Source organism: Miniopterus natalensis, chromosome 9 (genome assembly GCF_054644295.1).
Source record: "Miniopterus natalensis isolate mMinNat1 chromosome 9, mMinNat1.hap1, whole genome shotgun sequence".
NCBI classification, from domain to species: domain Eukaryota; kingdom Metazoa; phylum Chordata; class Mammalia; order Chiroptera; family Miniopteridae; genus Miniopterus; species Miniopterus natalensis.
The window spans coordinates 34,040,606-34,064,672 of NC_142089.1; the positions used below are offsets into that span (position 1 = coordinate 34,040,606).

Here is a 24,067-nt window from a genome sequence, read left to right on the forward strand (position 1 = left end):
TTCAGACTGTCAGAGCTACAGGGGAGCTTAGAAATCATTTGATCCAGACTTGACTTCCGGCAAGGTCACGGTGGGGTCTTGAGGCTATTTTTGAAACTCCAAAATGTTTAAATGGAATCGCACGTTAAAGTGCTAGTGGTTTTTGTTTTCTCCGGGCAGATCTGACCACGTCTCTGCCCTTCAAATCCTTCAGAGGCTCCCCATCGCCCACAGGGTAGGGTCAGAGCTCCTTAGCTGGGCACACGGGACCCATTAGTCTCATAGTCCATTAGAGCTAATAAATGCCCCTTCCAGACCATGAATCAAACTCAACCTTCAGGTCACGTATATCAGGCTTTAAAAAAAGATTTTTTACGCCTCTGCCAGAATGTTCTTTCTGAAATGGATTTGCTCATGCCAATCTCCTGCTTGAAATGACCCTTCTGACTCCTTATTACCCCAAGGGTGGTGCAAACCCATCAGGTTGGCACAAGAAGCCTTTCAACTATGGTTTCCTTCTTTCCTATGCCCCACCTTCTGTATGGTCTTCTGGTCTACCTGACAGGACAGGACTTGCCCATCTCTGAGACTCTGCTCGGGCAGTTCCTCCTGCCTTCAGGGCCTCTCTTTGTCCTGCACCGGGAGTTCATACTTTCAGAACCAGCTTAAATATAATGGCTTCCTAGACTCTGTAGGGCCTTGTGTAGACCTCTGTCTACCCTGCTATCATGTTTATCTCCTACAACCTCCTACATAGTGAGCTCCACTGCACCTTTCACGTCAGCATCTGAAATGCTGAGCGAGAGCTTAGAACACGGGAGGCGCACCCGCAACAACACACAGAATGAAGATGCCAGTGATGAGCGGTTCTTCTCTTACTGGGAGCTGGCAAGTACTCAAGAACATTAGGCTCACTTGTGCCTGACATATTAATCACTTCATTTTTACAGGACAACAAAGTAGATGGAAAACCAGACGGTACAAATAAAAACAAAAATCAACCCCCCAACCTTTGACTTAAGTTGAATCCTCTGCTTCCTGGGAGGTGCAGTGAAGGAATGAAAGCACAGACTGAAATCAGGCAGATCTAGATCAGTATTCCCACTGCCAACTCCCTGCAGCCAAAGTCCCCTAGGGACACACTTGCAGTTGAATATGTTGGGCTGATTACTCATTGCAGCGAGGGGAGCCACGGGCATCTGCATAAGAGGGTGTTAGAAAGGGCTTATTACAGGGTTGTGCTTATGTCAGATGATTTGGGGAGGGTCAAGGAAGTAAGGTTATTCTCTGGCTTGGATGCCCTCAGGAAGCGGGAGTATGATTATTGTGATAAATCTTATCTTGAGGGCAGAAAGAACAGAGAGCAAGGTTAAAGGTAGAAGAGAAGAAAGTTCGGTCATTTTAATAATGTGGACAATGCTCATGTTTTGCCTGTGCTGGGCCATGGCTACCAAGTGCTCTTGACTTGTCTTGACCCATCATGGTCATAGGGTGGCCTTGTCTGACGCTGATGTTCTGTGAACTTGCTCACGGTCAACAGGACACCAAGGCCCTGCTATGAGGGCCAGGGGCTCCTGTCAGGCTGCTGTCCTTTCCCACTGTTATCCACTTGGTAACCATAGGACTCTGTGAAGGTTCCTTAACCCATCTGGGAGGCAGTTTCCCGATCTGTAAAATGAAGCTAGAAATTCTCTCTGTGAACCGCGCAATGAGCATTGAAGGGGAAAATACATGTCGATGGCCTAGCACAGGGCCTGCACAGAGGAGGTACTCTCTAAGAGAGGTGAGATCCCTTATGTCTGGGCACATGGCTTTACACTCTGTTTATTGAAGATGTTCTTAGGCCTAACAATCACCTGTCGGTGGCTCCTCCTTCATAGCACATAAGAGCCACTGCAATTTGTGATGAAACCCAACAATGTCTGTGGATCACCCCAGGGACACTGGACAGAAAGAATGTGGGTTCATCTAAGGAATCTGGCTGCGGGGCCCTGTGGCTAACAGAGACTTCCACATATTTGCAGATCACTTCAAATATAAGTGATGTGCTCACGTGCAGCAGCCAGGCAGAACCACAGAGTGAAAATAGCTGACATTTACAGAAACATCTGTAGTCTATAAAGGACTTTTCTGTATCACATACGTGATCTCACTTGGGTGTCAGGCTGAGACTGTACCCTGGGCAACCTTATCTCCATTTAAAGAGAAGTAGCAAGGCTTGTTCGGTTTTCTTTTTTGACCTCTAGAGTCATATCCAGCAGCCTACTGGTATCTCTACTTGGATGTCTCCTGGCCACCTCAAGTTCAGCTGGTCTCAGAGTAAACAGGCCTTCTTGCTCAAGCGTGTTGCTCTGTGTTCCTTAGCACAGTGACTGACAACGCAGACCTCTAAACCAGGATCCTGGGGGTAACCCTAGACTATGCCCCCTTCCTCCCATTTCCCTTCAGTCTTAATTTCCTCTTGATTTCATCTTCTAAGTGTCTCTTGGTCCAAAGCCAGCTCTCCCTCCTGGCCCTCGGTGCCCTCAGCCACACCCTTCGCATCTCTTGCCTGAAGTGTTCCGAAGGCGTGGGACGGACTTCCCTCCGCGCGCTATGGCCGTGAAACGGACAGATTCTTTTCTTTTCTGCGGCTTTCTGTTTTAAGAATGTTGTTTGGTTCTATTTAAAAAACGGAAGAGTAATAATAATCCTGAATACATGTGTTTTACTCTCAGAGCTTACAAAGCACTTTCATAGTCATGAAATCTTCTGATTCTGGGACAGCCTTGGGGGGCAGCTGTTCTAATGGCCCATATTTATCCATATGCAGGGACCAGGGTTTAGAGGGGCTACATGTTTGCCCAGGGTCATCTGCTTTGGAACTGTATTCAGACCCAAGGCCCCTGAACTCACTCTGTGGGCTTCCCTTCCCTTCCCCTTCTTTTCCCCTTCCTTTCCTCTCCTTTCCTTTCCTTATTTTTTTTTTAAGATTCCTCCTCTCCGAGCATCTGAAGTTCAGCTTTCTTTTCCCTTGAACACTAGAAATCCATCAGGTAATATTTTATATGTGTTGGGTTCCTACTACGGAGATCAGTATTAAAAAAATGACAGCAACTTGTTATTTATGGCCATATCTGTTGTTAGTAAGGGAGACACACTGAACAATCCCCTATTGTTACAGATGCTACTTTGACTTGGCAGCTGGGAAAGTCTGATAGGCAGTTTATTTACTTAGCCATTAAACCAAATAAATGTTTTCATTTCTCTTTCATCTCCTCAAACGCTAACATTTTGTCCTTAAAATTGGTCCAGCAACACATCAGTGAAGTATAAATTACCTGCCATTCCCACACCAGCCATTATAATATTATTTTGATTCTTTTTTGTCCCTGTTGACCCAGTCTTTCAAAGACATGTGATTCTCCCAGGAGGAAGGGTAGGGGAAAAATGAAATAACTGAAGATATTTTGCTTTATTGCTAAAACAGGAATGCTGTTTGAAATGGGCCCCCGAAGCTTCCACCTTCAAGGATTGAGCCTGTCGATGTCTTCTTACTGGGTGCAACACGCTTTAACTTATCAACAGATGTCACCCCTGCCTACTCAGAATTATGCAGGTATTTCTAACAATAAAAAAAAACCCAGCTGGAGATAATGGTTGTAAGGGTGATAAGAAAGACAGGACTCTTGCTTTCCAACTGTACGAAGGCACAGGGGAAAATAAAACCAGGAACATAACTACCCTCACGTGCCATCCCTCTCCGAATGCCTGCAAAGGCACTGAGAAACAGCAGTTAGTAAATTTCCAGCTGGTTGGATGGGTGAATGGAACGAGACAGAAAGAGCAAACGTGGCTTGCTCTGCTGCTGATGGAGGGGCCTGGAAAGGCTCATGTAGACTTCCCTGTGGGTGTCTAGGGGATATGTCTGCAAGGCCGGCATCGGCCCCTTGGCATGCAACTCCTGATATGCAATTCTTGATAGGCAATTGTGAAATGCCAGGCTAAGCTTTCAAAGGAAGAAAATTGCTTCATTGAGATTATAGTCCAGCCTTCCTTAGGAGCTGGGAGCTACTTATTATGATTTACATGTAAACATAACACTGCTCATTTTTTAGATGTGAAAAGGGGCCTGTGAGGCCCTAACTAGGGTCGTCCTGATTATGGGACAGGGCAACTAAGAAGTGGGTTTTTCTTTTCTTCCCCACTTCAAAACTGTTTTGAGGCAAATTAAAAATTAATTATCTGACGATAGAGAGAAAAAAGCAAAATCTCCCAGCCAATGGCCTGAGTCCTTACGGTAATATTTATTCAACACAGGTCTAATGTATATAATCCAAGGTAGTGGGAACCTACATTTATTGAGCACATATGACGATGCCAGTGGTGGTGGTGGTGATGTTGGTGGTGGTTGTATTGGTGGTGGTGGTGTTGGCAGCTAACATCTATTGGGTGCTTGCTATGTGTCAGACATGGTGCTAAGAGCTCCACACACATCACCTCATGTAGTTCAAACAATAACCCTATGAGGCAGCACTATTTTTATCCCTATTTTTCAAACTAAGACAGAGACTTATTATAAAATCTCATCAGGGTCACAAAACTAGTAAGGGCAGCATCAGATTCTTAATTCGGACAATCTCACGCCAGAGACTGTCTGAATGTTTAAGCTGAGTTTTAAGCAGAGCACTGAATGTCTGCCTCCACACCAGAGACTCAGCTTACGCTGTCTTAGTTAACGTAATGGATAATATAAGCCCCTTCTAGCAGATGAAGAAGCTAAGACTCAAAAGAAATTATGGTTCTTGCCCAAGACCTCCCACTCTTAAGTAGCTGAGCTAGAATTTGAACTCAAGTTCCAAATCCTGAGCTCTTCCCACTACACCATGCTACGTCCATTTGCAACTCAGCCATGGCTTGGGGTTCTGGATGGAGCAGCAAACGCAGAACAGGCTGAGCCCCACAAAACAGTTCAGCTTGAATGACTGTCTCAAGCTGAACAGGCTCATAAATATGAGGGTTTGATACATTGATCTGCAAATGGTGTTAAGTCATCTTTGTTTTCTAGAAGAACTTCCATTGTAGGATGATGTTTGCTGTTATCTGATAAATGGCTCGTTGCCTCTAGTTCATTCATCAAATTTTTCAAGGCAAGATGGAGCACATGAAATAAAACATATGCAAGGGGTAGAAACCTCCTGGAGAGTTTTCCCAAAGAAGCCCACCCATGCTCTTCAACTTTTCTCTTTCCTGGAACATTGATTTTGCCTTTAATTCATCAGCTCCCCAAAGGGCTCTGCAAGACTGATACTTTAAATGGGTATCAGTCTTGCAAAGACTGCTCATGGTTTTGGAGGGCATGGAGTGTCATTATGTGCGACTGCATTGACATAACATGGCAAAATAGACAGTATATTAAGTTCTTTGATCATGAGCTCTATTAACAAAATGCACTTTTGAAACACTGTCTTAGCTTCCAATAACCATCAAAATAACTTACACATGAACTGAGAATGATTCCAAGGTAGCCTCAGAATACACTTGAACGGTGAACACTATTTGCTTTTTTAATGGTTCTGATCATGCTGTTCAGGGCTAAAACAGGAAGAATCTGACCTTGCAGTCTCTCAAGTTTATGGAAAGCAAGGAAAGTATCTGAAAATTGAACACACTTGTCAAGAGTGACCTGAGAAATCATGTCTGGGTAACAAGGTGTACTTCTGTCTCCTGAGAAGGTTTGCTTATCAGCAACTCTTTCTTTCGATCAAATCAGATGTATTGAAATTCAAGTACCGAAAGCCACTTGTGGTAAATGTAAGGACACCTCTCTCAAAGTAGCTGCTGATGGAATCTGAAGTGGGCTGGTGGCAAGTCACATGCTGTAGCACAGGTGCAAACAGCAGGGCCTCAGAGGCGAATGCTGCACATCTTTGGGCTTTGAATTTCCCTTTCACCTTTGGAAGGGGACGGGGGCTCCTTCTGGCTAAACAAAATGGGCTTCCATGATCTCCCGTCTCAATCAGTCTTATTTCAAGCACTACTTATTTTTGCTTCTTAGTCTGACTTCTCAGTGTGTTTGCTTGGTGAACTCTTCAGGTCTGTGGAGGGTGGGCAAATGCAGTGACACTTTGCTTAAAAGATGAAAGCATCGGAATCACATCTCACTGAAAATTGATCAGGGTGGCAGAATGTGTCCCTCTTGAAATTGATACTTTCAGAAACAGAATCCACGTTAAGCAGTACTGGCCATGCCTCATTCTGTGATCAGCACTCACTGAAAACATATCATAAATAAAATAATATGGCCATTCCCCACTCCTCACCCCTACCCCTACTTCCCAATATATGTCAAAGGCCATGCATCCATTAGGAAAAATACGGCAACAAACAGACACGCGGCAAGGAGAGATGATGTTAACATCAGGGATACGCTTAGGCAAGGAGAGATGGTACAAACACCAGGGATGTGACATTCAAAGTGAAGGACAGGCAAAGGGGAAAGCAGATGGCTTAAGGATGAAGGAGATAAAAGGACAGATACCTACCCAGACCTGCGCTATCTAGCTACCGGCCTGTGGACTTATATTATCAGCACTGGGCTCCCCACTGGGCTCCCCAAATGGATCACTGTTGGATGAGGCCTGTGATCCATCAGGCTAGAACACAAGAAGATAACACTTTTTTTTTTCTTTTCCACAACTGAAAACATAAGGCAGCTGGGCACACTTTCATGCACACAAATAATCGGTTATTTTAATGGAGGCAGCGACTTCAGTTAGGCGGCAATTTGTGATGCCATGCCCACAAATTCGAGAACTTGTAAGAATGACTTAATAAAAGGACAATGTTTTCCAGCCGCTCATTTGAACATAAAGCCCCTTAGAAACCCCTTTAGAACTTAAGCGTCTGAGCCAGTGTTCTTTTCTATGTAGGTTTCCTCGTGCATTGTCCATTTTGGGTATAGAGTTTTGATTTAAGGAAAAAGCAATAGAAGAGTAAGCCCGTCACTTACAGCTTCTTGCTCTTCACTTTTGCTGGGGCTTTCAAAGCCCTCTTCGAAGATGTCATCTGTGGTAGGATCACTGGCATGGGATGCAGATGATTTGGACGGAGAGCTCTGTCTAGGGGCTGGGGTTGGAGCTGCACAGAAACCATGAAAAGACAGGAAATACTGTGAGTGTCTGGCTGCAACATGTGTACCCCACTGAAACCTTAACGATCTGGCTGTGTGAGAGACAAATCACAGGCCAAACCAGGTGGACAGTTTAATAGATCCTTAGTACATATTTAGCTCATCCTCTCACATTCTTTTTTAAAAAATCTACCTTTTTTTCTTTTTTTAACTTTATTTTTATTGTTGGCACAATTACAGATGTCCCCATCCCCCACCCCTTTGCCCATCTCCACCTCGCCTCCCTTCCCTCTGCCCATCACCACACTCTTGTCTGTGTCTATGGGTTGTGCATATGTGTTCTTTGGCCAATCCCTTCACCTTCTTTCATCCAGCCCCCTCCCCCATCCCTCTGACAGCTGTCAGTCTGTTCTATGTATCCCACATTCTTAATGGCCAGGAAGGGGCTGGTCCACACAAATGAAATAATCAGTGTTTATTTCATTATAATGACACTGTCTAATTATGTTAACACTAGATTATTATTTTTTTGACAATTCATGGTATTGGCCAAGCAGTGATCTGTGTCACTGGTGACAGTAATGAAAATGCCAAACTCATTGTTCCATGAGCCTTTTTCCCCCTTGTCCATTGTCCAGGCACAGGAAGGATCACCAGACACCCTCCTCGAACGGTGCCAGCCAGGCACTTGTGTGTTCAAGTGTATCTGGACTCTGACTGGCTGCACGGTTCTGGTTTCCCAGATGTTTGCAGTAGAAAAATGAGCTGGGCGAGAACCACTGAGTATCAGAACTGGAATGGGACACACTGCTCATCATGTATTTTACCAGCGACACAGCTGAGGTTAAGAGAAGTCACACACATTCCCAAAGACACAGCTTGCGGTGGAGGAGTCAAGATTAGAACCTTGGACTCTGCACAAAACCACTCCATACGCAATGATAATGACAATAAAACCACTTCAAACTCTGTGGGGTATACTGTGTAATGCTTTAATCAGGTACCATTGAACCCTTTTAATATCCCTGAGCCTAAGATAGGTGAGGAAATCGAGGCTCATAGAAATAAAATGACTTGTGCGTAGGCACAAAACTAGTGGGTGACAAAGCCGCTGCCAGGTTCGCAGGCCCGAGCTTCCTGCTCTGCCATCATTGTTTCTCTCGGCCTGGCCTGAGCTCTGAGTCAGAATCTGGCTTCAGCTGCACCCGTTTTAGGAGGCCTTCTGGTTGCTGCGTCTCTGCCCTAAGTTCTCTCCTGATCTTAATTTTCTAATTTTTAACCCTTGTTCCTAAAAAATTTTTAATTCACACACACCACTCATTTTTATTTCAGTGAGCCATACAAAAATCTCTGTGTCACTGCTGGGATATACACAAATGAATGAATGAATGAATGAATGAATGAATGAATGAATGAATGAGCGAATGAACAGAAACCTAAGAGGCAGAGTGACGTGGCAGAAAAACAACAGGCCCGTGTTCAATGCTACCACTTTGTCCCCTTTGCCTTTGAGCCTCACTTTCACTATGTGTCAAATAGCTCTAACGCAACTTGTCACAGGCATGGATATGAGTACAGAAATAAAATAATAAATATACAGCATGTGGGGAGGTATGTGTTATAACTGGTACTAATAATTGGTAGCTATGCCTGTTATTAGTGGTGAGAGTAGCATGTACGAGTCCTGTTGACTGTAACTAAGATGAGTTCTCTGAGCCCAGACACAGGCATCACTCTCCTGGGCTGAGGAAGGGCACTCACGTGAGTTGGTCGATGGCGTGGTAGAAGTCACAGGGGTCAAGTTCAACTGGGAGATGTCGAAGTCATCACAGTCATCTGTATCCTGCGCCACCCCGACCTTGCTGAAGTAACTGGAGAAGGCCTCTGAGGTACAGGTGAGGGAGGGTTGGTCGGGTTTGCGGGAGGGCACGGGCGGAGGCTGGGCCATCTGGAAATCCTTGAACATCTCTTTCCCCATTTTCTGCCTGGGCTTGTCGCTCTGTGGACTTGACCTGGCGGAGTCCCCCGTGGCTGGGACGGTCGCGAGGGGGGTGAGGGGACCTTGGAACATGGCGGCTGGCAAAGGCATAACAGTTTGTGTGGGCATGAAGGCGGCTGGCGGAAACTGCCCGGCCACAGTGGGCCAGGGCTGCTGAGTGGCGGGGAAGAGACCCGGCTGGCCCCATGCGATGGGCTGAGCCCCCGGCATCACCTGAGCGACTGGTGGCTGAGCACCCATGGCGATCTGCTGTTGGACGAGGGGCTGCTGGCCCCAGAAGGATGGGAGGACGGCGCCCATCGCAACATAACCTGGAGGGGTTAGGAAGCAGAGTCAGGCATCCCAGGAAGGAGCAGTTCACGGAGGCAGGTGACTGGCAAAAAGGCACCGAGCAAACTCCTAAGTGTCAGGCTGTGTGCTAGGGGCTGGGGCTGCAAGGACGAATTAGACAGATGTCCCTGCTTTCATGGATCCCACCTTCTAGAGCAGCGGTCAGGAAACCTCTCTAAGGAGACGGCTCGTGAGCAGAAACTAGGCTGCACTGAGGGCGCAAGCCAGGCAGACATCTGGGCGATGATAACATTGCTACAGGTAAAGGTTTCTGACGTCACACAGCCTCCACAGCCAGTGCGTCTCAGCGGAAAGGGCAGAGGACCAGAGCCAGGCACAGCTCGGTTTGAATCTTGCCTCTCCTTTTTGCCAGGCTTAGTGCCTTCTCATCTGCTTGAACTCTTTCTATGAGTTTCATTTCATAATAATACAAGTATTTGTTATACAAAGAGAGCACTGAGTCTGAGTGTGGAGAGCTGCTCATGGGTCTTTCAATCACCCCTACCCTGGTGTCCAGGTTGTGAATGGATGGAAGGCTTCAGCCTCCCCCCAGCCCATTTTTTCTTTGCTTCCCTTCCACCCCCCTTGTTGCCACCAGAGGACTGTTCTAAAATGCAAATATAGTGCTTCATTTTCTTGAGCATCAGGTTCAGATACCTTAGCTTGGCTTATTAGCCTTTGGGGGGTCAGCCCCTCTCTACCTCTTCAATTCTTATTCCCACTGACACCTTTTCCTCCAACTGTTGCAAACAACGCTCAACCTGCTCTCTTGCTTCTGCTGGTCCATCTTCCTAGAAAGTCAACTCCTACTTCTCCATGTGGCTTCCCCTTATTTGCTTGAAACTCAGGTCAGCATCACCTTTGCTGGATACCTTCCCTGACCTCTAGGCTCATTGGTTCTCCTTTTCTGAGCTTCCACAGTCCCCGTGTTCATCTCTCTCATGGCACTTGTCACACTGCTTTGTAATTGCCGGGTTGTTCTGTCTTCCCTCATTAGACCAGAAACCACCTGCTAGCAGAAACCCTTTACTTCCTCCCTCTCTCTCCCCTCTCTGCGTCTAGCACAGTTTTGGGCACACATCAGCTGCTCCGTAAATGCTTGAGACCAGGGAAAGGTTCAATATAAAGGTGAATAGGTCATTTTTCCAAGTGTACAACTAAACGCCAAGACTTGTAAGTGCTGTGATCACTGATGAATCTACTGTTGGTGGCAGGGATTTCCCCTCCCTTATCATTTTTTTTTTTTTTTCTACAAGGAACCAACAGATGGGCTGTGCACACTTTTCTGGAGAGAGTTATTAGCATGTCTCTGTGGCTTCATGCCATCTGTTTCAGACCAAAGTACAATATTCAACAGGAAAAAAGGCAGCACAGGGTAATTGGGTATCATGTTTGAGGACTTACAGGTCTCACTTGCTTTTCCTATGGGGGGCGGTTCCTGCAGCCTCGGTTCCTCCCAGACCTGCGAGCCAAGGTTCTCTGGCTGCACAGCATTGCACATGCCTGACGGGACACCTTAGGGGCAGGGCTGCAGTGGCCCCAGGCACAGGGACACAGGAAGCCACTTGGTGGCTGCCACTGCAGCCACATAACAGCTTAGTAACTGTTTGCTTATTAACATTCAGCAGCGGAGGGAGGAGGTGCCAGGGAGCATCTGTTTATGCCAGGGAGTTCAGATCAATCATAAACCTCCTTGCTGTGAGGTGAGAGGAAACATCTGCATTACTGCCTTGCAGTTAGATTTTTTTTAAATGTTGCAAATTGCAATTTATAACCAGATGCTGGTAGGTGAGGATATGCTCACTATTTGCAAAAAGATAAAATATCAAACTAAAATGTAAGAAAAACACTGAAAACAAAGGGACTCCCCCAACATAAACAGAACTTGCATGGTGCCTCTTATCTACATTCTTTCCTTTGACTGATAGGTAGATAGATAGATAGATAGATAGATAGATAGATAGATAGATAGATAGATAGATAGGCTGACTGATTCATTCATTCAGAAATATTCCCAGTGGGGCCAGCACCGTTTTAGTGTCTGGAGATGCAGTGAAGAACAAAATGGTTAGAAAAATTCTTGCCCTAGTGGAGCTTACTGTTTTAGAGAAGCTCCAGCTTCATGAGGGAGGTGTGACGCAGCTACACAGAGCGTGGGTAGCAGAGCCAGGGCTCCTGCCAAACAGGTAGCAAGCATCGGGCGAGTGCCTCCTCATGAAACGCTGCCAGGCACTGATTTAAATATTCTACTACGTGTATGAACTCGTGCAATCCTCAGAACAGCTCCATGAGGTGGAATCCCTATCCCCATTTTACAGGTAAGTTTCCTGAGGCCCAGAAGAGATTGAGCAGAGTATTACACAGCTGGTTAGTGACGGAGTCTGCGTTCTCCAGGCCCCCAAGCCCCCAGGCCAGCTCCACCATGTGCAGTCAGGAGGCCAAAGACCTAAACTTTATTAGGTGCATTAAAAAAAAAAAACATTCCAAGAAGATAAAGGAAAATAATATAGGTAGGACAAGACATATCTTCTTCTATTGAAGAAATTGGAGTAATAATAATAACTGCATTTCCTACATGAAGCATCTACAAAATACCAACATTTTTCAGGGCACTTAACTTTTCATTTACTCCTCATGCTTTTGTTGCAAGGTAAATATTATTTCTAATTCAGTTATAAAGATGAATAAACTCTGACTCTGACAGGTGAAGTAATTTGCCCAGGGTCTAACGCTTACAAATAAATGGCTGAGCCAGGATTCAGACCCAGCCCATTGGCTGCAAAAGCCTCCCAAGGCCTGTCCAGTGTCCGGCATACCCCTCTTCACTGCCCGTCCACCTGTCACTGGCGCTGCAATTAGGGACAGGTAGACAGAGATTCAATAGCTGCAGAGATTTTTAAGGCCACTTAGGGAGAAAAGGGGAAGATAGTTTAACACCAATTGAAGTCTTGTTTTGTTCCTCACTGTATTTTAAATAGAGTTAGAAAGCAAATATATGCTAATTAAAATTAATTTTAAACTTATGTTCTAAAACTTGGAAGCTTGGAGGTAACCTATCCACTTTTTTTTTTTTTTTAGCAGCTGAAGAAACCAAATCTGGATGTATGGAAATGGCTTGTCCATAGTTTGCAACACGGCTGGTCAACCAGCTAGATTAGAATCTAGGCCTTCAAAGCTCTCGCCTGGCACAGGCTGGGGAACAGGCCCAGAGCAGTGCGTGCCTGGCACGGGCAGGTCCTCAGGTGCTTTTCATCACGTTAGGGCTGGAAGACATGCGCAACTGCATCTCTTCCCACCCTCTCACTTACAGAGAAGGGGCCAGAGACTCAGGGGGCAAGTCATCGCTCCTCTGCCTGAGGACTCCTAACCCTGATGCCTTCTTGGCTCTCTCCCTCGCCACTCCCAGTCTGCTCACGTCTCATCTTTGCAGGAGCCCCTCCTGATCACAGGCTCTACGCATACCTGCCTGTTACCTGCTCCAAAGCCCCTGTACCCTGCTCTACATGTTCTCTTTGTCCATACCAGTTATCATTTCCTAACATGTAACATAAGCTATTTTTATATTGTTCTTTGTCTCCCTACTAGAAAGTAAGCTCTCTGCAGGCAGGGTCTGGGTCTGCTGTGTTCACCGACACAGCCTAGGCACCTAGAACTGAACCTAGAACACAGCGGGCACTCAGTATCTGTGGGATGAACACGCCTGTGAATTAGTGAGGTTAGTGCCTAGAGCTCCCGTCGCCCATCCCAGCAGATCTTCACAAATCAAATAATGATGACAAAGCGTCGGTATTCTGAGCACAAGGCTGACAGCGCAGAAGGTGGCGCATCTGTGATGGAAAACTGTTATATATTCTTATTTGAAATGACGCACACGATCCCCAAGGAGATTTAAAGATCCGTTATAGGTAAGGAACACTATTCACTGCCGCTACCCCATTTTAAAGGCGGATAAAATAGATTTAATTGGGAAACTTAGCAACTGAATAAATTTCTAGGCTACTTGCATTTCCTACATTATAAGCAGACCCAGTGGCGACCGAACTTTGCTGCTTCTAAAAAGTTCATTGTGATCCCTGGGCTCGTGAGGAGTAAGTGTGACTATTTCAGAACAGGGTCTAAATTTTTAATTCACTTTGAATAACAACGAAGTTTATATTTGGTAGCAAGAATTGGCTTCTAACGGTATGTAATTAAAAGTAATTATTTATAGAAAAATGCAAGATTTGTCTTCTAGAATATTTAAACTCAATTTCCTATTTATAAGAATAAAGTAGAGAAAGAAAGATGAAGCTACAAATTACAAATATGTAGTTAAAGGAAGCAAAAGAGTCTTTAAGTCTCACCTACATGTAAAAGCAGAACGAATCCCACCTTTGGTGGTGTCCAAGTCTGTGGACTGACCACATGGAGTGCCTGATGCCATGGAAACAAGATGCCTGAGCTCCCACCAATTTGTAACTCATCTGCAATTCTCTATATATTTTTACCCTGTTGTAAAAGTAGTGTGTGCATTTTAAAGAATATCTGGAAAACAGAACAAATACTTTACAAATCACTAAGAGTCCCATCAGCCTCCCAATTCACTGTTAAGCAGTTTGCTCTGTCCTTTCTGTTTCTGGTATGGGGACCTTTCCCCTCCTTGAATCTCCACCAAACAAGGCAGATCACGTCTATCAATCAGATCTCAAGAGGTCTTTGGAGAACTGACTCACCATCTCCCTACTTGCCACCTTTTCTCCTCTGGCTGAGACAGACACGAAGAAATGGACTTGCATTGACTTGCATGGCTGTGTGTGCACCAAGCTCCCTAAAGCTAGACTCCTGAGTGACCTGGAATCTTGACCACTCCAGGTGAAAGCCATCACTGCACTCCAGCCAGTAGCATACCAGACCTTTGTCAACAGCGCCCCCCTCTCCACCCCCAACGCCCATGGCAGCTTCTCACTGTCACCTGAAGAGTTACAGTGTGAGAATGAAGGTCCCACAGGTGCTCTGGCATAATCTGGCAGCCGGTCCAGTCAACCCCTTCTCCGCGGGAAGGGGAGCAGGTGGAACAGGGCTTACCTGAGGGTACAGCAGCAGTGCCGAAAGGTACAGAACCAAACATGTCTGCACTCGCTGGAAGCGTCTGAGATGAAGACGGGATAAAGGCATCACCTGGAGTTGCAGGAGTCTGTCAGACAGAGAGAGGAGAAGGGTGCGTGAGGCTCCTGGGAGACCTGGCCGGGCGATCATCAGGATGGGAGGCGGCAGGTGCAGGAATTGTGTGTGTGCTGCAGAAGCAAGCCAGGGTCTGGGCCACTTAGGTGGTATGCAGACCATGAGCTGGTTACACAGATTATCTGTAAAATGGGCAAAGTGATACCTACTTCTAGAGCTGCTGTGAGGATTAATGAGATCATGTATTCAAATCACTTAGCACCATGCTGCGGCATACAGTAGTTGCTCAGCAAGCGAAGGCCAATATCATGACTGTTTATTTTGAGCCCGTACCCCTCAGGGGTGTTTTCAGGCCTTCAAATCTTCAAATTACTCCACAATATCTGGTTTTCCTCCTTTAGAGGTGGTCAGTTCAAACTGACATACACCGCTCAGAACTACTGTGCAGCCAGCTCAGGGCTTGTCACTTAAAACACGGCCAATAAATAGCTGTTGACTAAATGAACAAATAAAGCTTAGCAACTGGAACACAGGTCTTTATATCCTAGTGCTTTCCAGAATTTTGCCTGAATCCTCACTTGCAAGAAGAAGTAAATATTTTCAAGAAGACGATTAGAAACAAAAAAGCCTGAGCTGTAAATCATAGTGCCTGGAATTCCAGAAAGGTCCGCTGCGTGAGCTGTTGGTAAGGTGCGGGGTACTGATTAAAACCATCAGTATGCAGTTTCTTTTTAAAGTTCCTCACCTATTTACAGAGGCCCTTTGCCTACAGAGTATGTCTATTCGATGACATAATATTCTTATCCCCCCTCGTTGGGATAGACTGGGGCAAGCAATTAATCCTGAAACCAAGGCAATCAGACGAGGTCATTTGTAGACTAGCAGCGTGTGGGGAGAATGGCCTTGTTCTGAGGATAATTAAATGCCCATTTGGACTGCACTTGGGTCCAGGGCCAGAAACACAGCCACGAGATGCTGCATTAAGCACTTTTAAACACAATCAATGCCATTCTCCTTTCCCCTATGTGACCTTGGGCGAGTGACATGCCCTCTCCGGGACTCAGTCTGCACATCTGTAAAATGAAGGGGAGAAGGTTAGAGGATCTCCTCGGGCTTTTCTAGGTGCATAGGCCGAGGTTCTGAGATTCCCAGTGCCCAGGACACAGCTGTTCCGCCCAGGGAGAGAGGGGGAATGAGACTTGCTAGAGCTGTCCAGCTTCCCTGGAGACGGGAGCCGCTGTCCCCTCCTTCACGGCTGCTCTGGACATCAGGTGTTGGGAGCAGAACAGCTGTGCCTAGATTCCCTGGCGGCAGCTGCGGGCAGCAGGGTCCCGTGCCATCTGTCCTCAGTGGTGAGGTTACAGCCTTTTCTCTGTGAGGCACATCTCGCCAGTGAACCATGGCACTATCCCTCGGTTTGCACAACTGCGCAGCGCCCAGGGGAGCTGCCCCCTCCCCGCAGCTTCAGCTGGTGCAGCTGCGGCTGGCGGCTCTCCACCCTCCTCCGGGAGTGGGGAGTGGAGGGGCGGAGCTGAGGGGGCCATCTCTTGCTGGTTCTGTTGTTCACAGTAGCTGCAGGGTGGCCTTTGAATGCATCCAGTTTGCAAAGCACTGGGTTTCTATTTGGTTTTGGTTTTCATACCTTTTTTCCTCCTTTTCATTTTCAAATGAGGGCTTCCTGCAGTCTCTGTCTCCCTGCAGGCAATGACTGAGCTACCCCTGGCTGAACCTGAACCTGGAGCTGGGGGTCCTCAGTAAAGCTAGCAGGCCATTCGGAAGGGGTGGGGGAAGAGAGGATGGAAGGTAAGAAAGAAGGGAGAGAGGAAAGGGCAGGAAGGGGTGGGGGAGAAGATGCTTCCTCTCCTGGGCTGACCACCTGGCAGTGCGCACTGGGTAGCTGTCAAACACCTCATCCTGTCTGTTGTCCTGCTGAGTTTCTTGCCAATATTCCCAGCTAGACCATGTGCTCCTTGCAGGCAGCGGCCACATCACACTCATGTCTCTCTCCACTGCCCAGAGTAACAGCAAGTCCCCAGGTGATCTGTAATTGCTAACGCACGGTCTTATTTATTTCTCAAACAGAAGCCTATATCACAACTCCTTTTAAAAAATAGCCTAGGAAATTGAGATTTAGAATTACTAGTTATTCTGCCCAAATCATGCAGTTTGAAGGAGCTGGGGCTGAAACCCACCAGCAGGCCTCTTACCCAAAGCCCCTATTCTTGGCCCTGGGAGACTGAAGAAGGGAAGGGAAGGGATGCTGGGCTCAGAGGGCAGTGCATACTTACGGGGGGAGAGGTTATATCAGGAGGGGTGGACATGTCCCCAAAAAGTTCTAATTGGGTCACAGCCTGAAAAGACATAAAAGATAATGATGTCACCATGAGGAACACTGCTGCTGCTGCTGGACTCTGCTTGATAAACAGCATCCTATGAGGACCAGTATTTCTTTCTCAACACATCTGTGTAAACAATAAGCCCGGTTGGTCATTGCTATACCTCATGACCCTAAAGACCACATTTGGGATGCGGCCAGATCAATTCCTGCTTCAGTGTGTCTGGCTGTTTATCTGCGCTCAGTCTAGGAGATTCGGCTTGGCCGCCTCCCATAAGCAATACTAATACCATTCACACGTATTTACCATTAATGCCGACACTGTCTCTCTTCTCCAGGAGATTAAGGCAAGGAGGCAATCCCATCACTGGTTTTCCTTTCATGTGTGTATTCACATGTATGAAACGCCTTTCACATGCTAAGTATAGTAAGACAGACTCCATGGCCACTTCTCTGTACACGCTCCCAATAACAGTGACCCTGAGAGGTAAGCAGCAGCATCCCCATTTCCACAGATGAATAAACTGAGCCTCACAGAGGTGGCCTCAAGGTCACCAGGCTAAGACTTAAATTTTCTGCACATGGAGTATGCAGTCAGATGACAGTTCCTGAAAGAGTCTGTCTTGAGAATAAAAAATGTAGTTGGAGGAAATGAAAACATATCATTTAATACCAGGAAGGGCATCAAAAACAGCCCAGCGTATACGCTATTAATCATTCCTGGGAACTCCATCGCTGCAGACATCGTATCATCCACATTCCCCATCCATCACACAGGCGTGTCTGAGCGACGCCAGCGCAGCCGTGGAAGAAACCTTTGAAGATACACTTAGAAATGAACCTGCATGCTCTCCCTGCTTCAGAGACCATGGGGAGTCCACGGCCAGGGTGCCAATGCCTGACGTAAAGTGTACAATCATATGCTCTGTGCAAACCTGCCCACTGAGGAAAACACTCTCTGCTCCTCTTTGGATTTTACACTTCTCATGGGGGAACCTAAAAACACCACTCAATAGAAAGGACAGGGAGCGCCTGCCTGCCTGCCATGCAGGACTCCTGGACTTGAATTCCAGATCTCCGCAGCTCATGGAGAAGAGAGAAATGTTCTCTCCTACTGATGAGTGAGCTCTGGCAGCTGGACAAGGTCCCCCACCTGGGCATATGTTTGGGTTCTACCACCTCCAGTCTCTGCCACTCCTCAGAGCTATAGTTTCCTTACCTGGAAACAGAGGTGATGATATCTCCTTTGCAGATTTATTGACATTAATAGCAGGACTTTCTTTGATGTTTGGCTAAGCCTGGTTTAAAAGGTACAAAAAGCTCTTTTGGCTGAAGGGAGCTCAGCCTGGCTAACTCACTTTCAACTCTTCCCTGTAAGCCTTCAGATGGAAAAACGGTGCCTGGCATACAGCATGTCCCTGTGCATGTTAATATCCTTCCCAACGATGCGACATTTCTTCCATATACACCGAACAGGTGTTGGGTGCTGGGCTCTGTGCTGGGTGCTGTGAACACAGTAATGAGAAATGCCAAGTTCCTGCCTGCTGGGAGCTTATAGTCTGGTGGGGACAATCTATAGACAGAGCTAATTTCAAGGTGATGTGGCAGGAATGGCAACAGAGGTCTCTATGGGTGCTGCGGGAGCGCCCAGGAAGGACCCAGCTAGCTTTTGGCAAAGAAGCTTAATGAGGGGTTTCTGAAAGAAATAGCCGTGATCTGAATCCTGAAGAGGAGCAGTCAGCCCGGCAACCAAGAAGAGGAAGGGAAATCCAGGCAGCCAGAAAGACATGAGCAAAAAGGGCAGAGGCCTGGTACTGCCCAGGAGGTGGGCGTCTGAGCAGGTGGGCGTCTGAGCAGGTGGACATCTAAGCAGTTTGCTGTAACCAGTGTGGGGGTGGAGAGGCAGGACAGGAGACCATCAAAGTCCTGGTGGGACTTGGCTTATTTCTCATTTCACAGCCTTTCCTGTCCACTCTTCACTAACCTGATTCTCTCCCAGATGATAACAGTCCAGGGTTACGGGATGGAAATGCAATGGTCAGCGTGCAGAGCTCTCCCAAATCTGGCTGGAGCTTAAATACTTCCTTGTTTCGTTAGCTTGTTTCCATATTTTATATTATTTGGTGAAACTATTCCAATCCTTTAGGCTCTCTCCCAAATTCATGTAAGCAATAATCCCATTAACTCAAATGAAGCTTCAGGGCTTCCTCGTAATTGGAGCCCAATGCTTTTAAAATGGTCCACAACTACTTTCAGTGAAGGAAAATATTAAAATGAAGTAAGTTACATGATTTATACTTCAAATGTGTTGAACTCGTGGCATACTTCTACTATCATCGTACATATCATTTTCTGGCTAATTTTCTCCTTAAACACAACTTTCAAAATCACCTTCATTCTTGAGATGTAGACTCACCCCTGCCTGACCTGACGGTTTTCACTCGAGGATTAAATGAGAACAACACACAGAGACATAAAACATAGATTATTTCATCCCACTGGACTTGCTGTTTAAATAGAATTTTGAGTTAAATTAAATTTTATAGGAAAAATGGATTCTTAGGCCATACAATTAAAAATAATTCTAATAATCACATGTGACTGAGAATCTGGAATAAAGTCTATTTTAACAACTTCCTTCCCCATGTTAGCCCTGCGCCTTTACGTGTAGCCTAATAAGCCATGTTCCATCAATAAGACTGTCATAATTGTTTAAAGGCCTGAAAAGAAGAAAAGTAACCATCCGCATTTGTGAAACACTTTACAGTTTACAGTACACTTTGCAAAATGTCATCAAGTTTGATGCTCACCGAGCCCCGGGAGGTCAGCAGCACAGGCGTCTCTCTCACTGCCTGTATTTTGCAGGTGAGCTAACTGAGACCAAGAGCTAAGTGACTTGCCTCTGACAGGTGAGCTAACAGAAGCGGGACTTGACTCACAGACCCAGCAGCACCTCGTTTATCTATCACTTCCCAGAGCCTTCGTTAACTTCCTACCTGGCCTGGTGGAAGCCCAGCTCCACAGTACTCTAACCAGAAGTCCAGTTCCTAAAAGGTCGGCCATGAGTCATATCCATCTGTAGATGTCACCTGGAAGGCCGGCTCAAGGTGCCTACTTGCCTGTCCATTACTAGCACGTTGGACCTCTTCAGGTGAAGAGAGATGTGACTGGTGATGGCAGATTCTCCCCCTTCTTTAGGCCCTGGGCACTTCCCTGGTTAAGCAGAGTGACACTGGAAGTGGCCAAAGCCAGAGGGGGGATGAGAGGTAGCTGGGGTGTTGATGGGGGTGGCCCTCAATATCTCTATCAGGTCTATCCCTCTCTAGCCATTCTTTGATATGAACAAGTGATGTTTTCACAAGAATATCTGGTGTTACACAACTGCTGTTCCAAGGTCAGTCTCTGGGTCCCCATGCAATTAGACTATGGCATCTAGACTCCTAGGCCCCTCCTTAGAGAAATCCTGAAGGCGCCACTGCTGAAGGCTGAGATGTCCTTGACTGACCCCCCAAATCACATTCACATTCTCACAGGCCCACTGCCTATGTTTTCACATCAGGACCTCCTTCATTTGGGAAAAGTATGGAGTCCCTGCTGTACATCAGCTACTGTGCCAAGAGCAGGAGATACAGGGAAGAATGAGGTGCATTCCTGCTCCTACTCTCAGGAGCTGGCTACCCGATGGAAAGAGAGGCCTTTAGGCATAATCAGGGCAGTCATGGAGTCGAGAAACATGAGGGCTATAAAAGGAAGGGCCACCTCAGGGCCTTTGCACATGTTTTCCCTCCAACGTAGAACACTCGTTCCTTCCCCCATTCCCTTTCCGTCCATCCCTCAGCGCACAAGTTAGGGGGCTTTGCTTCCTCCTGGGAAATGTTTCCTAACTCAGTCTGTACCCCCTCACGCTACCCAGGACAGCTTAGATAATACTTTTATTTCAGTGGTTCTCAACCTTGGATGCATACTGAAATCCCCTGGGGAAAATACCGATACCTTGTTCACACCCCAGGAGATTCTGAATTAGCAGGTTTGAAGTGCAGCCTAGCACCCCAAACTTTAAAAGTGTCCCTGGTGATTCTAATTTGCAGCCAAACACCCTGGACTTGGGGAGATCACATTCATTGGCCTGTATGCCAGCCAATCTGTGTAACTACGGGTGGTAAGCCGGTATGTCTAGTCCAGGCCTGCTGACCGAGCAGCAGTCCCGCATGTCTTTTATTCCCAGTGGTGCACTTACGCATTCTCTTTCTGTGTCTGAGTCCCCACTACACTGTCGTGCCACCTACGCCCCCTAGGCTACCCTACCTGGCCCCACCCTTCCCCGCCCTGCCCTACCTTGCCCTGCCCTGTGCGATGCAGTGCTGCACTGTGATACTATGAGCTTCCTCTCCGCTACATCTCCAGCCATTTATCAGAATGCCTGGGACCTGTTAGGAGCTCGAAAAAGCATTTGTTGAATGAAATGGAGGAGTGTCACTTCCTCTCCAGCACACCCACTTTCACACACATGCACACACACGCACACTGTTGCTATTTGACCCTGTCGCGGGGCAGGGCCCGCCAGGAATCATCCTGTGAACACGGGAGGGGAGCAGCGCAGAGCGCCTGCCCCCACGCCGGCGGGTGAGGGTGCTCGGGATGCATGGCAATGGCCAGGACAACCCTCACGTACGAGCCTGGGGGCCTTACCTTCGTTGCCTCAAGAATCTCATCAAAGTCCACGGGCAGGTTTCTGTTCTGTAAGCACAAGGCACGACTTATGAGCATGAAATGAATGACGGGACAATGACACGAAACAGCTTGCCAGGCAAGGGCCCTCTCATTCTTACCGGGGTGGCCGCGGCAAACCGTTCTTCAAAATCCTCCATCGGGTGGCCGCTCTGAAAGTGGAGGGGTGGTGAGTGAGGATGGAGTGAACGACACACAAATGACACGGATTAATGAGTTTGATGATGACGGTATCCATGGGTTACGCTCTCACGGTCTCAGTGGCAGGAGCGGCTGCCAACGTCCGGTGAAAACCCTGGAAGGGGTTCCCGGCGTGAGCAGATGATCAAACATGGGCCCGATCAGGAAATACAGCCACGGCAAGTTTGTAAGTTCAAAGTTCATCTCTCGGAAATTACAGACATTGCCCGGCCGGTCTCACAGTGGCAACAGATAAGAGCATAATGTTTACCCTTAAGATTTTTGTCTTAAAAGACAAAAATGTTATCTGCTTTGGCCAAACTTAAGTCTTTAGAGAAGCCTGTAAACAGCTAGTTTTATAAGGGCCTCTGCGCCTGCTGTCCCCTCTGCTGGAAATGCTCTTCCCCTCATTCCTGCCAGCTCAAAGCTCAGCCAGCTCCTCAAACACACTGAAGGGCCACCTCTTCCATGAAGCTTTCCTTAATCTTCTTTGTTGAAACTCCTCCTCTGAGAATAAGACCACATCATCTGTGCAGATCCACGATGAGCTTCCGGGAGCAGGGACCACGCTGTATGTACTTTTGAATTCCCAGAGCTAACAAAGGATCTGACACATAGCAGTGCCCCAAAATATAGGAATGATGCACATTTTACAAGCAGCTGGCTGTTGACCAGATCTAATTGTTTTAATTTTCTATTTTGCCGAGAATTTCTCTAAACTACTCCAGGATACTGCTCTCTTAGCATCCTTTTCTGTGGCCAAGCGCCTGGAGGGGCCTTACACTGACACCAAACCCTCCAGGGAGGCATGCCCTGGACACCAGCTTGAGGTCCTGATGGGACTCTTGTGGTAAGCAGTCTGCCTGGCCTCCTATCACCCCTTATCACCCCATATCACCCCTTCGATAAGACCCCTTTGAATCTTACCAAAACCCTTCTCTTTTTGGCATGAATCAGCCCAGGGAATCCAGGCACTTCACATATGGGCCTAATAAAGGCATGTGCCTGAGGTCCTGCTACTCTCTCCTGCACTCTGCCTTGACCTCCCCATGTGGCCCCTCCTCCAGGACCTGTGAATAATAAACTTCTGTACTTCAATTTTCCTGTGGCCTTTGTTGAACTGTGGCCCACCATGTGATGCCCCAGGGCTCAGCTTAATAAACATTAATTTCACAAAGTCACAACAATAATATTTACTATAAATATATAATATCTATATATACAGATACATGACCATGTTTTGGTCTATATTATGAGCTAATTATCTTTTGGATGATTTCTAAGCAGTATAACATTAATATAAATCTGATAATATTGACATTACAATGAGTTACTATGCACAAACAGAAATAATTATATCATTTCCTAATTTTTAGGAGAGCTGCCTATTGGCAATAGAGGAATGGAGAAACCATCACCTAATAACCTCACAATACTCATTTGTCAGAAATCACTTTCACCATCTGTAGCAAACGTGACGATTTCGCTCAGCCCCAGTTATGAGGCTGCGAAGCAGAGCCAGAGAACCAGCGTGCCCAGCACAGTGGGGCCTTTGGGCCCACCACCAGCGAATTCTGCCATCAGCCACCTGCTTCCACCAGGCACTGGCTCCCCAAGAGCCCACTGTGGCTAAGAGCAGAGGACGACCAACCATATCAGAGAACAGCATAAATTATTATTATTATTATTTGGCCAGAGGTGGGGAGAAGTGGAGAGACAATATTAGTTTAAGCGGTCCTGTAATCTATGGAGTGGCCTAAAAGGTTAAGGTTATGTCGCTACAGCCTTTATAAATTCGTGCACTTCTAGGGATTTATGGCATAGTCCCTACCAACTAGCTCTGGGTCATAACTTTTAATAAAAACATTTTTTAGTGTCCAAAATCTCATTACATCTGTCCAATATAAAAAAGCAAATGGCTTCAGAGCATGATGGATGAATTAAATAAATTTGAAAAACAGCCTGTGGTAGAACCTCATAAAACCCCCACCACCTAATGAAACCATGTGAGGATAACCAGCACTGGCTAGAGCTTGTCACTCTCCTGGTGACAGAAGGGGTGGCCTTTGGTGAGGTGTGGAGCTGGTGTGGGAAGAGGCGACTCATGAATCCAGATGGAGCCTGAGACCAAATGCATGCGAGCCAGTGCCTCTCTCTGGAGTCCCACAGATACAGACTGAATCACGGTTGTGCTGTGTGCTGGCCGTGTGACCCTGGACAACTCAATTAGCCTCAGTTCTCTCAT

The 24,067-nt window shown here is 46.8% G+C and overlaps 1 protein-coding gene across 8 annotated transcripts in view; it reads right to left on the reverse strand.

Annotated features, from left to right (window-relative positions):
- DAB1 (DAB adaptor protein 1) overlaps nucleotides 1-24,067 on the reverse strand; it is a 314,945-nt gene that overhangs the window by 6,044 nt on the left and 284,834 nt on the right. For 3 of the 8 annotated variants that reach the window (XM_087820466.1, XM_087820464.1, XM_087820468.1), the window contains 7 exons: nucleotides 21,744-21,794; nucleotides 21,604-21,651; nucleotides 16,868-16,930; nucleotides 14,484-14,592; nucleotides 8,852-9,400; nucleotides 6,971-7,098; nucleotides 6,504-6,614 (listed from right to left, as the gene is read on the reverse strand). In XM_087820466.1, coding sequence (XP_087676592.1) covers nucleotides 6,519-6,614; nucleotides 6,971-7,098; nucleotides 8,852-9,400; nucleotides 14,484-14,592; nucleotides 16,868-16,930; nucleotides 21,604-21,651; nucleotides 21,744-21,794 — 1,044 coding nt within the window. In that variant the 3' untranslated portion in view covers nucleotides 6,504-6,518. The remainder of the gene's footprint in view (nucleotides 1-6,503; nucleotides 6,615-6,970; nucleotides 7,099-8,851; nucleotides 9,401-14,483; nucleotides 14,593-16,867; nucleotides 16,931-21,603; nucleotides 21,652-21,743; nucleotides 21,795-24,067) is intronic. The other 5 variants (XM_087820467.1, XM_087820471.1, XM_087820470.1 and 2 more) reach the window with 2 other exon arrangements.